At 47.2% G+C, this 17234-nt stretch overlaps 1 protein-coding gene across 1 annotated transcript in view; it reads right to left on the reverse strand.

The window, feature by feature from the left end:
• VPS11 (VPS11 core subunit of CORVET and HOPS complexes) overlaps window positions 1-17234 on the reverse strand; it is a 90108-nt gene that overhangs the window by 35691 nt on the left and 37183 nt on the right. Inside the window, exons 8-9 of the mRNA XM_077456886.1 lie at window positions 5883-6069; window positions 70-213 (exon numbers count right to left, since the gene is read on the reverse strand). Of these exons, the coding sequence (XP_077313012.1) occupies window positions 70-213; window positions 5883-6069 (331 nt within the window). The remainder of the gene's footprint in view (window positions 1-69; window positions 214-5882; window positions 6070-17234) is intronic.

Genomic DNA, 17234 nt, shown 5'->3' on the forward strand with positions numbered 1-17234 from the left:
CTGGTGTTACTATTATTTATTTAATATGTAGGCAAAGAGTATAGTCAGACATTGAAGAAAACCACTTACCTTGATATCTTCTAGCTGTATTTTTAAGTACCATTCATGATGGGCATGCTTTTCTGCTAAATACAGGGCATGTGAATGATAACCAGCTTGCCGAAGAACCTTAATAGCTATTTCTACATCAAAATGTACCTCATCCACACTCCCCTGAGGAATAAATAAGCAAAAGTTGTTGAGTAACAAAAAACACAAAAAAAAAAAAAAAAAAAGCTAAAAATGAGGCTCACAGAACTGATACAATTGTAATTAAAGCGGTTCTAAACCCTGCTTTGTTTTTTGTAACTACAGGCAAGCCTATAATAAGGCTTACCTGTAGGTAAAAATAGGATTTTTTGTACTCACCGTAAAATCCTTTTCTCTGTAATTCACCGACCGACACAGCTCCTCTCTTAGCCATTGGGTTGTTATGCCCACCACTAGGAGAATACTAGGCATTAGTTGTTAAACACTCAGAACTCTTTAGTTCCACCCAGGGGCGGTCCCTTGGGCTACAACCCTCCAGCCCGCCATGCAGTCATCAGTACGTCAGCAAGCAGTATAACGTAAAGAGAAAAAGGAGGGGCGGGTGCTGTGTCGGTCGGTGAATTACAGAGAAAAGGATTTAACGGCGACTACAAAAAATCCTATTTTCTCTTATATTCACCGACCGTCACAGCCATTGGGACATCCCCAAGCAGTGCCGAACAAGGGGTGGGAAAACAGCATAGAAACTTAATCCACCATGGCAAGTGGGAACTAGTGAAACTACCCACAAAAAAACAACAGTGCGTGGAGAACTCCACCACAAAACCAAGATACCCTCAACAGGAGCGACTACCCACAACTGCACCAAACTGCGCAATGTAATGCAACATGGCATTAACTTAACGGTACTGCGTTTTTATCGAAAAAACAGGAAATAAAATAAAATATATTGCACATTCAATTGCAACAACGTGCCCGCCTGCAAAACTTTGCACCCAAAACAGGTATCAGCCGATGCACTAACGTCTACCTTGTAGAACTTGGTAAACGTGTGGACAGACGACCAGGTCCCTGCTTTACACACCTGAGCGACTGACATTTGGTGTCGGAAGGCCTAAGACGTTCCGATTGCCGCTGTGGAGTGGGCCGTGACCGGAAACGGGGGCATCTGCGCCTTCAAGGCGTAGGCTTGTGCTACAATCTGTCTGATCCACCTGGAAATGGTGGCCGACGAGACCGCCATGCCTTTCTTTGGACCAGCCACCGAAACAAACAGTGAGTCTGACTTCTGAAAGGGAGCAGTGGCAGACAAATACACCTTTAGAGCCCGAACCACGTCCAGAGCATGAAGGGCCACTTCCTTAGGGTGCTTCGGCTTAGGACACAAATATGGTAATACAAAATCCTCATTGATATGAAAGGCCGACACCGCCTTCGGTAGAAAAGACGGTTGCGGATGCAACACCACCTTATCCTTGTGGATAACCAGATAAGGTGACTTGCAGGACAAAGCCGCCAGTTCCAAAACCCTCCTGGCTGATGTGATGTCCACTAGAAAGACCACTTTCTGGGAAAGTATCTCCCTGATATTTTCAAATGGCGGTTTTTGAAGCGCTGATAACACCAGGTTCAAATCCCAGGGGGGGGGTAACGGTGGACACACCGGAGGGAAGGACTACATGTCGCACCCCCTGAACAAAGGTACTCACTAATGAGCGAGACGCCAGGGGTCGCTGAAAAAAAAAAAAAAAAAAAAGACAGCCAAGGCTTATATTTGCCCCTTAATGGTGCTTAACGCCAATTTCTGGTCTACTCCTCGTTAAAAAAACAGCAGGATGCTGGATATAGAAAAGGAGCGCGGATGCCATCCTTTCTCCTCACACATGGAGATGTAAGCTTTCCAGGTACGATGATATATCTTCCGAGAAGAAGATTTCCGTGCCCTCAACATAGTTGGGATCACCGAGTCCGACAGACCCCGGTTCCTCAACACCTGGCTCTCAATAGCCATGCCGTTAAAGCCAGCGATGGTAAAGCAGGATGGAGAATCGGACCTTGAGACAGATGGTGCTCTTGTAACGGCAGTCACCATGGGGCGTCCGCCACCAGGCGCACTAGGTCTGCGTACCAAGGACGCTGAGGCCAATCTGGGGCAACCAGTATTACTGGGATCCCCTCGACTTCCACTCTGCGAAGCAGATGTGGTAACAGTTTCAGTGGAGGAAAGGCGTAGATCAGCTGGTACTGACCCTACGGAGCCACCAGCGTGTAACACGCCTGCCCACGGATCTCTTGTCCTGGACACAAATCTCGCCACCTTTCCGATTGAGACAGGAGGCCAGAAGATTGATGTCTGGTGTGCCCCACCTCAGGCACAGTAGCCTGAATACCTCCAGATGCAACGCCCATTCTCCTGGGTCCAGCATCTGTCGACTCAGATAGTCCGCCTGCCAGTTCTCCACTCCTGGGATGTAAATGGTCAACAGGGCCAGTACGTGTCCCTCTGCCCACCGAAGTATGTGAGCGACCTCCCGTGCGGCGGCTGAGCTTCTTGTTCCCCCTTGGTGATTGATGTATTCCACGGTCGTGGCGTTGTCTGGCTGGATCCTGATCAGACGCCCCTGAAGTCTCATTGACCATGTGGAGAAGCACAGCCTGATCGCTCTTAGTTCGAGCAGATTGATCAGCAATTTGTTTGAGCCGACTGAACCCCCATCACTCCACCCCAGCCGGATAGGCTGGCGTCCATTGTGATCACAGTCCACTTGAGAGGTAGGAACGACTTCCCGGACTGAATCACCAGGGACCTCAGCCACCAGATCAGTGAATCTCGGACTGACTAGCTCACCTGGATCTGTCGATCCAGGGACAACTGAGATTTGTACCATTTTGTCAAAATCTCCTTCTGCAGGACTCTAGTGTGGAACTGGGCATATGGTACTGCCTTGAAGGGGGCTACCATGAGTCCCAGGACTCGCATGCAGAAGCGGAGCGACAACCACTTCCGGTTCCTTATCAGTTTTACCACGGATCTGAGAGTCTGCAGTTTGTCTGAAGGGAGAAAAACTCTTGCTTCCCTGGAGGTACAATCACCGACTTTTTAGGTTCAATAGCCACCCAAACTCTTGCAGGGTCTGCATAGTAATCGCCACATCCTCCTCTAACTCTGAGGAGGAAGATACCCCCAGGAGGAGATCGTTTAGGTATCCCACGATCGCGACCCCATGTTGCCACAGCAATGTGAAAACTGGAGCCAATACCTTGGTAAAGACTCGGAGGGCTGATGCCAGACCAAAAGGAAGAGCCACAAACTGGTAGTGGGCTTCCACGACTGCAAAAAAAAAAAAAAAATCACAGAAACTTTTGATGCCGATTGCATATGGGTATGTGCAGGTACGCATCCTGGATGTCTAAGGACGCCAGGGAGTCCCCTTGATGGAGTGCAGTGACTACTGAGTGAACCGATTCCATTCTGAACCTCTGCACTATCAAAGTGATTGAGGGCTTTTAAGTTCAAGATTGGACGTACCCCTTCCTTCTTGGGAACTACAGATTTGATTAGAATCCCTGGAAACGTTAGATTCCAAAACCGGTACAACCACCCACGACTCAGCAGGTCCCTTACTGCCCCCAAGAGGGCCTCCCGGCGAGCCGGGGATACGGGTATGCTGGAGGGGAAGAATCTGTTTGGCGGCCAAGAGAGAGAAACTACCTTGCAGCCTGAGGAAATCAGATCGCAGACCCATTGGTCAGATAGCCGAGAGGACCACCAGGCTGCAAACTCCTGAAGGCGACAACCCCCTCCAAAGAGCTGGTCACCAAGGAAGGGAAGATCCGTCAGGGCTTTTTTGGATGCCTGGTCAGCAGACCAGCATTTTAACCAAATCAGGTGCCTGAGCACCACTGCTGACACTGAAGCCCTCGATAACAGAGGGAGAGTATCCAGGGCCGCGTCACAAAAGGTACTTAAGGCCTTGTACTAGTTGGTCTGCTAGTTCCACGCAGACAGGAGAAGCCTGTTGCTCTCCAAATTCGCAGTGCAACAGTTTTGCCCACTCAGTGTCTGCGACACAAGTGCGAATGCCAGTACTAGTCACACAGCTGACCCCACAACCGTAAACAAGGAACGAACCACTGCCTCGGCCTTCCTGTCCTTGGGATCCTTAAATGCAGGAGTCCCTTCTACCGGGATCGTAGTTACTTTATTTAACCTGGATATTGGGGGGTCCACGACCGAAGGAGCCGACCATTTCTTGAGAAGGCCTCCCTCAAAGGGGTAACGCACCGCCATGGATTTGGGGACCGAAAATGGTCAGTTGCAGGAGACCCCATTCCTTGTAAATTAACTTGTCAAAATAAGTCAGATATGGGAACACCTTAAGTGAACGTGCTGGCTTCCGGGACCCAAAGGGGACCGCTACATCAGCAGAAGGATCTGCTGGCTCCTGAACCTTCAGGGTATCACGCACAAAAAAAAAAAAAGTGTTCAGGCTTCAAGAAAATGGTGTCCTGTATAGGAACAATCACCCGGAAAATGGCCGCTGAAGCCCAGAAGAGCATGCTGCCCTTGCCCACACCTAAAATGGCCACCGAAAGCAGTTCCATGAGGTACAGGGAGAAAACGATGGCAGTGAGCACATTGCTGCGCCGGACACCAGCATGGCGTCACAGACACCTTCCAGGGGCATAAAGAACAGGACCCAGGACACAGCTAGCAAGCGCAACCCCCACCCCAGGTGAGAGCCCCCCCGTAGAGCCCCTGCATAGACACACCGCTCAGCAGCATCCCCAGATGGAAGGGGGGAGGAATAGGGGGACAGGGAGAGAAGAGAGGGAGGTGAGGGACCCCCGATTCGACCTCCCAGGAAATGCCCAGCTGCTCAGCCCCACCGAGGCCAGGAGAGCTGTACTTACCAGTCCTGAAGAGCTGGGAGACATTCCATCAAAGACCCACTCACTGATCAGTACAAGGTGGCTGCTGGCCCAGCATACTGTGATGCAGACATCAGTAGCCCAGTCATATGTATGTCCTGGAGCATAAAAACTCACTGACCACCTCTGGAGCTGAGGTTTCGTCGTGGCCTGCCTAGCGCGTAGCAGCGGCCTGCACACGCTCGATGGCTGGACTGGGGAGACTACAAGGATAAGCATATCCAGCCTGTCACCCAGCCTGCTGTTGATAGCAGATCACAGGATCAATCATCTTGCGCAAAAAGTCACGCTTCTGCAGAAAAAAGCATGGACTGATGGGCCCGCAGGGTTCCTAGGTCCTTCTCCTTCACTAGGTAAAATAAAACTGATGACTGCATTGCAGGCTGGAGGGTTGTAGCCCAAGGAACCGCCCCCTGGGCGGAACTAAAGAGTTTTGAGTGTTGTGTAACTAATGCCTAGTATTCTCCTAGTGGTGGGCATAACAACCCAATGGCTAAGAGGAGTTGTGTCGGTCGTTGAATATAAGTGAAATGAATATATACCAAATGTGCATCGATATTCACCCTGCATGCAGCCACTGACGTCAGCGGAACTGAAGCGCATGTAAGGGAGTGATGTCATCCTGGCTCCGGCCACTCACAGCACCGGAGCCCACGATCCCGGAAGAAAGGATAGGAGAAGTCGTCAGCCTTCTCAGTGGTGAAAAAGCCCTGCTGGAAGGGCTTTGTTCTAAGGTATTTCAGAACATGCTAGTATGCAATGCATACTAGCACATTATGCCATTTTCTCTTTTAAGAGGTTTACTACCGTTTTAATTTAATTGAAAAAGACAGATTAAACATTTAACCGAAGAAGCTGTATGGTTTGAAGGAACGATTAGTAGAAACCTATTATAAAAAGAAGACATTAGCGGTGCTCACTTTAATGAACTCCTCCAGATGAGCGCTGTCTTTTAGCTTTGTATAGCAGTTTAGTAAGAGAGTGGTGTGGTCTGCATTGGCTAGAGATTGTAAATGCAAAGCCTGAAGGTACGCTGTCAAATTGTGTATCCTCTGGGCATCCAGAAATTTTCGGATAACATAGGAAGGCTCTAACTTTCCAATTGTTCTGTAAAAGAAAGGGAATGAAGCAAATGAATAGAAAATATGAAGAATACTGGGTAATAATGCAAGGAAAACAGCAAAAATATAAAAGTTTGCAAGACATGAGCTACCTTCCTTCAACATTCTGCAAGGCAATGATGCACATTTTAGAAACCAGCTCACCATGAACACTGCCCTAGTGACCAAACATTCTCCCCATAAGCTCTCCCGCTCTGACCTGCATTGCCCAATGGGCAAACTGATGGTAAGCAGGACCTAGGTTCCTCTGTGCAATCTATGATGTGATTTATGGTCACCTTCCTATCACATGACAGCACATACAGTAAGCTTGACTCTGGTAGAGAAAAGGGAAAGAGGTTGATCATCTGACAAATAGGTCTGAGTGGGGGAGCTATGTGATTAAGCCTTTCCACTATATCAAACAGCTCGGCAAGGAATTCTTGCCTTTTTGCCCAGTTTCTATTCACCTGAAAATAACAGCATATCCAAGTAGTCATGAATGAAAAGTACCCCATGCTCTATTATGTATAATTAAGAAAACTATACCACCAACAAAACTGGTGTAGTAGAGTATAAAGTTAAGGGGGCGTGGCCAGTGTGGAATGTGAGCAGACACTTCAGCACAGAGCTCCCGCACATTACCCTGAAATGATCCAGTTTCCAGCAGGATAAAGTGCTCGGTTTTACCCCAGGACCCACAGGAACACCCGCTGCACACCCTGACAGTGTTGACTGCTAAAAATAGGATATGATAACACGGGGAAACAAAGGAGACGGCCTGCGATCTGAAATCCAACATGGTAGCGCTCCGCCCTAAGCACAGGCGACCAGTGCGGCCATCTGGACAGATGTTTCTTCCAGGACTGCTCCCGAGCAGAAAGGGCTGGCATCTGTTACCACTTTCCAGGTAACTGGTAGAAAGGATGTTCCTTTTAGAAGATTTTTGGATATCGGCCATCAATTGAGGCTCTTACACACTTTGGTGAATAAACACAACGGGAAGTCCAGAGCTTGGATCTTCTTGTTCCCAGTTGACAGGATACTATTTTGCAGCAGTCTTGAATGGAACTGTGCATACTGAACGGCCTTGAAGAAGCCACCATCTTTCCTAATAAACACATATAAAAAAGATAAATAGAAGGATACTTCTTAGCTTCCTGGGGTAAAAATACGCTTTAGTGGACAACCCAAGTATTTCAGGTAGTTGTCTGTGGTAATCAGACCTTGGTTTAAACGGGCTACCGATTGACCTATCAAGAGTAGATAGTCTAAGTAGACTAGTATCGTTATACTTTGAGCCCTTAACCTGGCTAAAGGAGGGGCCAGGGTCTGGTGAGCGGGGAAATTCGGCATATGGAGATAAGCATCCAGGATGTCGACAGACGCCCAGAGTTCTCCCCTTTGTAGGAAGACTACTGATCGTATAAATTCCATGGGGAGAGAGACTCTCTCTGGATCCTTAGGAACGTTAGTTTTGAGAAAAAAACGAGGAGACGGGGGACTCTTGGCACGCCATATTGGAGCTATGTAGGAAGTCCCCCATTCGTCTTCCTGTCACATCTACCAGAACTGCAGAATAATTCCCCTATTAAGCTAGCGAGGTGCCTCCTGATAAGGAGGCTACAGTAACCGCTAGAGTTAAATCTGAGGATTACCTAATGAACCTGATGGCGGAAGCCATCGTGACTGCCTGGAGGCTGATGCCCCTGGCACAAACAGAAGGAGCTTTGAAAAATAAAAATTTACTCCTTTACTTAAATGGAAAAAAAGGGGGGGCTTTTCCCACTAGAATTTCTTTGGATGAATCATCCAAACATCCGCAAATACCTGTTCCACCGCAAAGGAAGACTAGCCAGGAATAACTGCATGGTGAAAGGAAGTTTATCCTCCACTGATGTGCTTTCCTGCACTCATGCATTTTAGCTGATTGTGTTTAACAACAATGTGCACAGAACCTTGTATAGCATCTGACTATATAGGTACAAACCGCCGTAGGCATCTCAGGAGTTGTGCGTTTGGCTAGTTTAATAGCCAACACCAGTATGAGGACCTTTTGCAAGTTCTATGAAAAGGAACTCACAAGCAACTATTGCAAGCATAAAGCTGCCAGAATTCTGAGCCTGCTGAGCTTAACGCCTGTTAAATTGGCCTCACAATGCTTAACCAATTGCTGTCAGTCAGGCTGTTCAATCTGCCAGAGAAAAAAAAAAGTGTCTTTGTTTGGTTTTGTTTTTTAACAGGAATTCCAATTTTTTTTGTTGGATGCCTAAGCATTTGAGTATTGTCTGCTAATAACAGCTATTATTCACAGAGAATATACTGCGTTAATTGCTAGTAACCCCAGACTTAGTTACAGTAGGAGAGGTTGAAAAAAGACAAGTCCATCAAGTTGCAGCGTTATATCGAAGTCCATCAAGTCCAACCTATGTGTGTGATTATATGTCAATATTACATTGTATATCTCTGTATGTTGCGGTCATTCAGGTGCTTATCAAATAGTTTCTTGAAACTATCAATGCCCCCCTGCTGAGACCACCACCTGTGGAAGGGAATTCCATATCCTTGCCGTTCTTACAGTAAAGAACCCTCTACGTAGTTTAAGGTTAAACCTCTTTTATTCTAATTTTAATGAGTGGCCACGAGTCTTATTAACCACTTTCAGACCAGACCATTTTGCTGGCTTAAGACCAGACCACTTTTTGCGATTCGGCACTGCGTCGCTTTAACTGACAATTGCGCGGTCATGCGACGTGGCTCCCAAACAAAATTGACGTCCTTTTTTTCCCTACAAATAGAGCTTTCTTTTGGTGGTATTTGATCACCCCTGCGGTTTTTATTTTTTGCGATATAAACATTTTTTTTTAAAAAGACCAACAATTTTGAAAAAAAAAAAAAAAACGCTTTATTTTTCACTTTTTACTATAATATTTTTTTACATGCAGCTTCAGCACGCGATTAGGGCACAGGGGGGATGGGGACCAATGGTCCTTGGACCCCACACCTATATTTAAATACTTATTTGAGGTTACAACATACAAAGGATTTATTTCCTGTGGCTATGCCATGCTTCTCGGCCTTTTCCATGGTGATACCCCTCTTAAAGTGGTTGTAAACCCTTATAACACACTTTGACCTACAGGTAAGCCTAGATTAAGGCTTACCTGTAGGTCCAAGAAATATCTCCTAAACCTACACGGTTTAGGAGATATTTGCCAAAAGACAGGCAGCGCTGTCTACGGCGCATGCGCCGTAGACAGCGGCACGCAGGCGCACTGAGCGCGGCACCGTCAACGGCGAATATGCCGCGCGTGGCGGCTCCCATGCGCAGGAGTGACTTCATCGCGGTTTTGCCAAATGGCAGCGGCGGAGCGGCGAGACCCACCGAGAAGATGGATGCGCCGGACTACAGGGGACAGCGGTGACATCGCTGGCTCCTGTGTCAGGTAAGTGACACATAATGGGCTACTATGCGATGCATAGTAGTCCATTATGCTTTACCTTTGCAGGGAATGAAAGAGGAAGTAAACCCTTCAGGGTTTACTTCCTCTTTAAAGTGGTGTCGCAGTGGGAAGAGGATGTGGGTGCTTTCGAGGAAGAGCAGTGGGAGGAGGCCCTACAGGCAGTTCCCCAGTGCTCCCAGAATGTGGCTCAGTGGTTGTCACATCTCTGCATTCTGCTAAGAGTGCATTATACACCTGCCAGATTGGCCTCTATTGGGGTAAGATCAAACCCGAATGCACTAGATGCAACAGAGAACATGGAGATTTAGTACATCTCCTCTGGAGATGCCCGAAGCTCCACAGGTACAGGAAGCAGGACCTAGATACTATTAATAGGGTCTTTAAGGCCAAGATACCTACTGACCCTAAGATATGTTTATTAGGTATACTAGATGCACTACTCTTGGAGGATACTCCCAGACTGGCTGTAGCGAGGGCCCTATTCCAGGCTCGGAAGTTAATACTGAGACACTGGAAATCCACGGAACCCCCCACACTACAGGAGTGGATCACCCAAATTGGGCGACACTAGTCGCTTGGTAAAGATCATATATCAGCACAGGGGTAAGAGGTAAATTTGACAAACTGTGGTCCCAATGGTTAGATATTCCCAGATTAGCCCCACTAGACCTGATGTATGACTGTTCCGAGGATCAATTCAATGTTTACCACTGTTTTTGCTTTACTATGGCAATGTATGAGGGAAATGATTATCTATATGTGCACCACTGAGAGTGGACTAATACAATACCGCTCTTTGTCTAACCGGATGGTTAGATATAATATGCTGATACTAGACTCGGTGGAAATGGTAGTTCACATGTGCTTTGTTCTGAGCCATGTACGAACATGTACCCTCGATGCTCAAAAACGTTTTGTTTGATAAAATAAGAGTATAAAGTGAAAGCCGTTTGAAATTGCAGAGGCCTAGCATAAAGTACACCTGTGGGCTCAATCACATGAGCACTAAAGCCCAGTAGAGCATTAACAGACATATACAGATGTCAGACAGAGATGATATAGATATATATATATATATTTTTTTTTTTGTACCAAAGCTGACTGGTATGCAGGCAGTCCATATAAATGTGAATGGACACACATCAACCATACAAACTCACCCTCCTCAAGCACATATTCTGTATTACTATGAACTGTACTAGGTTAAGGCACCTGGCCGGTCATATTTTAGACACAGAGGCACAGTTTCTGACATACACTGGTGAAAAGCTGCCATGACAACTTTGCTGCTCAATAAACTGAGAATTCTGTTTTTCTTTAATATAAAGTAAAAATGGAGATACTGGCGAGTGCTTATCTTAGAAAAAATTGTGGGCGCTTTTAAAAAAAAATATATAAAAATGAAGGAACACTATCGTAGTTTAACCACTTGAGGACCGCCGTATTGCCATTGTACGTCAGCACAATGGCACAGGCAGGCATAATCACGTACATCTACGTGATTGCCTTCCAGCGGGTGGGGGGTCCCATCGGACCCCCTCCCGCTGGTTACGGCGGTCCGATTCGGTCCAGGAGCGCTCCGTGATGAGGGGATGGCCGTTCGTTTTCGGCCACCCCCTCTGGATCGCTCCTGGCCAATGAGAAGCTTCCTCCCCTGTGTATTGTTTACACAGGAAGGAGGAAGTGATGTCATTCTCCTCGGGGCGGTCTTTTTGACCGGACTACGAGGAGAAGAGTAAAAGTAAGTCTGCACGAACACTACACTGACATGTAGGTACACACAGGCACACAAACCCCCCCCGATCCCCCCCCCCGATCGCCCCCCGATCCCCCCCCCGCCCCCCCTCCCCCCCCCAGTCACAGTGTCACTGATTGCATTGATCATTTCTTTACTGATCAATGCATTCAGTGTCAGTTGTGACAGTAAAAACTGTCAGGACAGTTAGTGTTAGGTCCAGGGTAGCCCCCTATCACCCCCCAATAAAGATTTAACCCCCTGATTGCCCCTAGAGTTAACCCTTTCACCCCCTTTTGCCAGTGTCACTAAGCGATCATTTTTCTGATCGCTGCATGTGTCGCTAGTGTCGCTAGGTAGCTAGTTATTTTTTTAGGTTCACCGCCAGGTTTTTATATCGCTAGGTACCCCGATATACTACCCAATAATGTTTTTAACCCCCTGATTGCCGCTAGTTAACCCTTTCACCCCCTTTTGCCAGTGTCACTAAGCGATCGTTTTTCTGATCGCTGCATTAGTGTCGCTACAGTCGCTAGGTAGCTAGTTATTTTTTTAGGTTCACCGCCAGGTTTTTATAGCGCTAGGTACCCCGATATACTACCCAATAATGTTTTTAACCCCCTGATTGCCGCTAGTTAACCCTTTCACCCCCTTTTGCCAGTGTCACTAAGCGATCATTTTTCTGATCGCTGCATGTGTCGCTAGGTAGCTAGTTATTTTTTTAGGTTCACCGCCAGGTTTTTATATCGCTAGGTACCCCGATATACTACCCAATAATGTTTTTAACCCCCTGATTGCCGCTAGTTAACCCTTTCACCCCCTTTTGCCAGTGTCACTAAGCGATCGTTTTTCTGATCGCTGCATTAGTGTCGCTACAGTCGCTAGGTAGCTAGTTATTTTTTTAGGTTCACCGCCAGGTTTTTATAGCGCTAGGTACCCCGATATACTACCCAATAATGGTTTTAACCCCCTGATTTCCGCTAGTTAACCCTTTCACCCCCTTTTGCCAGTGTCACTAAGCGATAATTTTTCTGAACGCTGCATCAGTGTCGCTAGTGTCGCTAGGTAGCTAGTTAACTAGGCTCCCAAAAAGTCCCCCACATGTGGTATCCCTGTACTCGGGAGAAGCAGCAGAATTTATTTTGGGGTGTAATTTGACTTCTGCCCATAGCATGTGTGAGCAATATATCATTTAGTGACAACTTTGTGCAAAAAAAAAAAAGTTTGTAATATTCCCGCAACTTTTGGCAAAATATAAAATATTCCATGGACTCAACATGCCTCTCAGTAAATAGCTTGGGGTGTCTACTTTCCAAAATGGGGTCATTTGGGGGGGTTTTGTGCTATTTTGGCATTTTATGGCCTTCGAAACTGTGATAGGTAGTGAGGAGTTAAATCAAAAATTTGCACCCTTAGAAATCCTGAAGGTGGTGATTGGTTTTCGGGGTGCCGTGCGCGACTAGACTCCCAAAAAGTCCCACACATGTGGTATCCCCGTACTCGGGAGAAGCAGCAGAATGTATTTTGGGGTGTCATTTCACATATAACCATGGCATGTGTGAGCAATATATCATTTAGTGACAACTTTTTGTAAAAAAAAATTTTTTTTTTTTTTGTCATTATTCAATCCCTTAGGACAAAAAAAATAAATATTCAATGGGCTCAACATACCCATCAGCAATTTCCTTGGGGTGTCTACTTTCCAAAATGGGGTCATTTGGGGGGGATTTGTACTGCCCTGCCATTTTAGCACCTCAAGAAATGAGATAGGCAGTCATAAATTAAAAGCTGTGTAAATTCCAGAAAATGTACTCTAGTTTGTAGACGCTATAACTTTTGCGCAAACCAAAAAATATCCGCTTATTGACATTTTTTTTACTAAAGACATGTGGCTGAATAAATGTTGCCCTCAATGTATGACTAAAATTTAGTTTATTCGATTTTTCTTATAACAAAAAGAAGAAAATATCTTTTTTTTTCAAAATTTTCGCTCTTTTTTCATTTATATCGCAAAAAATAAAAATCGCAGAGGCAATCAAATACCATCAAAAGAAAGCTCTATTTGTGGGAAGAAAAGGACGCAAATTTCGTTTGGGTGCAATATTGCATGACCGCGCAATTACCAGTTAAAGCAGTGCAGTGCGAAATTGCAAAAAGACCTCTGGTCCTTAAGGTGTTTATTGGTCCGGAGCTGAAGTGGTTAAATGTTACAAAGAAACAGAATATGTAAAATGATAATCAAGGACGCAAAAATTCAAAACAAAATGACAATCTCAAAAAAATTCTTCAAATTTATGAATAGTAAAAAGGTCCGGTCTGAGCATGTAAGCCCTTTACAATATTATCTAGAGTGGGTGACTGGGGACAGAGAAGGCAAATTTATTAAATGCTTTCTTCAGCTCTCTGTTTACAAAGCAGCATGGGGGAGCTCCATAATGGGGATAATAAACACAGCCCCAAATGATCCTCAAAAGTGATATGGTCCAAAAATATTTAGACAGAATAAAGGTGGATAAAGCACCTGGACCAGATGGCATCCACCCACGGATCCTAGAAGAACTGAGCTCTGTCATTTCAAAGTCATCATTTAATTTTTAGAGACTTGTTAATGACTGGAATGGTACCACTGGATGGGCGTAGGACCAATGTGCTGCCCATGTTTAACCACATAAGCCCCGGACCATTTTGCTGGCCAAAGACCAGACCACTTTTTGCAATTTGGCACTGCTTCGTTTTAACTGACAATTGCGCGGTCATGCGACGTGGCTCCCAAACAAAATTGACGTCCTTTTTTTCCCACAAATAGAGCTTTCTTTTGGTGGTATTTGATCACCCCTGCGTTTTTTATTTTTTGTGCTATAAACAAAAAAACAACGACAATTTTGAAAAAAAATGTAAAATTTTACTTTTTGCTATAGTAAATATCCCTCAAAAAAGTATAAAATAAAAATTTTCTTCCTTAGTTTAGACCGATACATATTTTTGGTTAAAAAAAATAGTAATCGCAATAAGCAATTGATTGGTTTGCGCAAAAGTTATAGCGTTTACAAACTAGGGGATAATTTTATGGCTTTTTAATAATATTTTTTTTTTTTTTTTTACTAGTAATGGCGGCGATCAGCGTTTTTTATTGTGACTGCAACATTATGGCAGACACATCGGACATTTTTTACACATTTTTGGGACCATTGTCATTTATACAGCAATCAGTGCTTTACAAATGCACCGATTCCATGGGGCGTGGCCTGGCTGGCGATGGAGTAGGACGCGTGTGAGCTGAGCTCCGTACCATCTAACATCCTACAAGTCCATCCTTGAAGCCCGCAGATCTCCCTGTGTTTACCCGCTATACCAGTCGGTGTCCGGTTAGTGTGCGAGTATGTCCCCATCGAAAAGAAGCGCTGCGGCGGCCGCTGCACTAGACAAATTCCGACGACAAGACCGGGACCACGAGGACCAACATGGCGGCCCGGCCGCCCCACCTGTGGAGCCTGCCGCGGCGGAGACGGCGAGAGTGCTGGACGCGATCTCCTCCTGCCAATCTGTCCTCACGTGCAAGATTGAGGAAGTTAAAGTGGACATTTCCCTGGTCCGACAGGATCTCTCCAAACTGCGCGACAGGGTCACGGAAACGGAGACCAGAATTAGCCAAGCCGAGGATGTCCTGTTCCCGCTGCAGAATGCGCAGGAGGATATCCACAGAAGATTGCAGGCACTGGCCCAGAAGCAGGACGACCTGGAGAACAGGGCCCGCCGGTCCAATCTGAGGTTCGTGGGTCTGCCGGAGGGCTCGGAGGGGACTGACCCGGCCACATTCTTGGAGAACCTTCTTATTAAAGCCTACGGCAGGGAGGCCTTCTCTACCTCTTTTGTGGTGGAGCGGGCGCACAGGATGCCGGCGCGCCCGCCGCCTGAAGGTGCCCCTCCGCGCACCTTTATAGCCAAGCTGCTGAATTACCGGGACAGGGACACTATCCTGAGACTTACCCGTGAAAGAGGAAACATCCCTTTTCAGAATGGCCATATCTCCGTTTTCCCGGATTTCTCGGCAGAGGTTCAGCGGCAGAGATCGCGCTTTGTGGATATTAAACGCCGCCTCCGAGCCCATCACATTAAATATTCCATGCTGTTTCCAGCCAGACTCCGGGTTGCGGGGGAGGACCGGGCACATTTTTTTGAGGACCCGGCGGCGGCGGTGGCCTGGTTGGATCAACAGGATGCGGCCCGTAACCGGCTGCCGCGAAATTGATCGCCCCCCGGCCATGTGCACCCATCGTTTGCCCGCACCCGGCCTCCTTTGCCTCTGGGAGCTGTTGTTATGGCGGACTTGCGGACTGGGCCCTGCCGAAGCGGCTGCATCGCTGACTCTTCTGGACCCCTGAGTTTCCCTATGTTTACTGTGCATTGAATACTTTGCTCCCTCCGTGGATATCGAACGGACACGTCCATGTCATCCCTTCATCCGGAGGCTTCTTTATTCTGCAGCGGACGTGCAACGGCCGGCAACCATTTTATTGCGGTGACCGTACTCCCTTCCCTGGTGCCTGTTACCTTGTGGGGCCCCTGCTGTAACGGTACTCCCCTACCCCGGTATCGGCCTCGGTTCCCCCCTCCATTTTTTCCTTTTATTCCTCCTCCTCTCCCCCTGTGTACCTGGTCCCCAGCCACCCCCCCCCCCCACCCTTTTCTTTTTGTCCCCCCTCCTCGGTTCCCTCTCCCTCATGCTCTGTTCCTCTCTTTCTCCCTTCTCGAGGCCTCTCGCACCTTTCTCTTCCTCTTCTCCCCCGTCACTCTTCTTTCTCTCTTCTCCCTCTGTTCCTCTCTGATCCGACCTTCCCCACCTCTATCTCCCCTGTGGCCGGGTTCCTATTACGATGGGGATTGTTGCACCGGGACGCCTGGCGGATTTTCTCTGCTGGCACCTAGGCCTGGGACTGGGTCTTTGGCGGGCACTGACCTTTCTCGTGAGCTCCCACAGTATGGGACATGCTGGTATACTATATGACTTTTACAATTTGCAAATGTATTGATGTGACTATTTTGGGCACTGTATGATTATGGTGCTGCGGGCTCGGCTCGCTCATATGCCTGGCTGCTGGTTGCTGTACCAGCGGGCGGTGTGTGTGTGCCGTGCTCCATCGCTGGAATTGCACCCAGCGGACTGTTCGCTCTCATACTTTACCAGGATTAATCTGGTTGTGTTTTGTTTTGGGATGTATGCTCCGGCTTGGTTGGGGGGGCTGAGAGCAGGGAGGGGGGGGGGTTGGGATGTTTGACAGTTAATTTCAGGTTTAGTTGCAGGTTTTACTTGGGTGCTATTGTTCTCACACTACACATGACCACAGGACTTGTTCCGGTACCAGTTATACTTTGTAAAATTCTTTCTGTAATGTATGATTATGCTGTGCTGGGGGGGGTCACTGTCTTGGGGATCGCCCGCCTTCCTCCTTCTCCTAAGTTTATTGCTTACTATCTCAGGGTGAGTTAAAATTCCTGTCCTGGAACGTTCGGGGGTTGCGGGATAAATTGAAACGTACAGCGGTGTTTGACCATCTCAAATCCTATAGGGCTAATGTTATTGTGCTGGTGGAGACGCATATTACCGGACAATTGCAGCTGGCGCTGAAACGCCCCTGGATTGGCTGGGCATATCATGCCACCTATACCCCCTATTCCCGTGGGGTCACTGTCCTGGTGACCAAATCTACCCAATTTGAGCTAATATCTATGCGGACGGATCCCCAGGGCAGGTACCTGTTCTTGCATTGTGTTCTTTGTGGGGCCCAATATCTTTTACTGGCATTTTATGTTCCTCCGCCATATAACTCTACAGTTGTCACTGAGGGCCTATCTTATATGGCCATGTACCCCTCCACCCCCGCCATTTGGCTAGGGGATTTTAACATGGTGCAAAATAGGGACTTAGACAGGGTGCGTATCGCTGGGGATGCCTGTGGCCATGGAGAGACCAGA

Source organism: Lithobates pipiens, unplaced genomic scaffold (assembly GCF_037356315.1).
Source record: "Lithobates pipiens isolate NorthernLeopardFrog02 unplaced genomic scaffold, aLitPip1_a1.2 Scaffold_27, whole genome shotgun sequence".
NCBI lineage: Eukaryota > Metazoa > Chordata > Amphibia > Anura > Ranidae > Lithobates > Lithobates pipiens.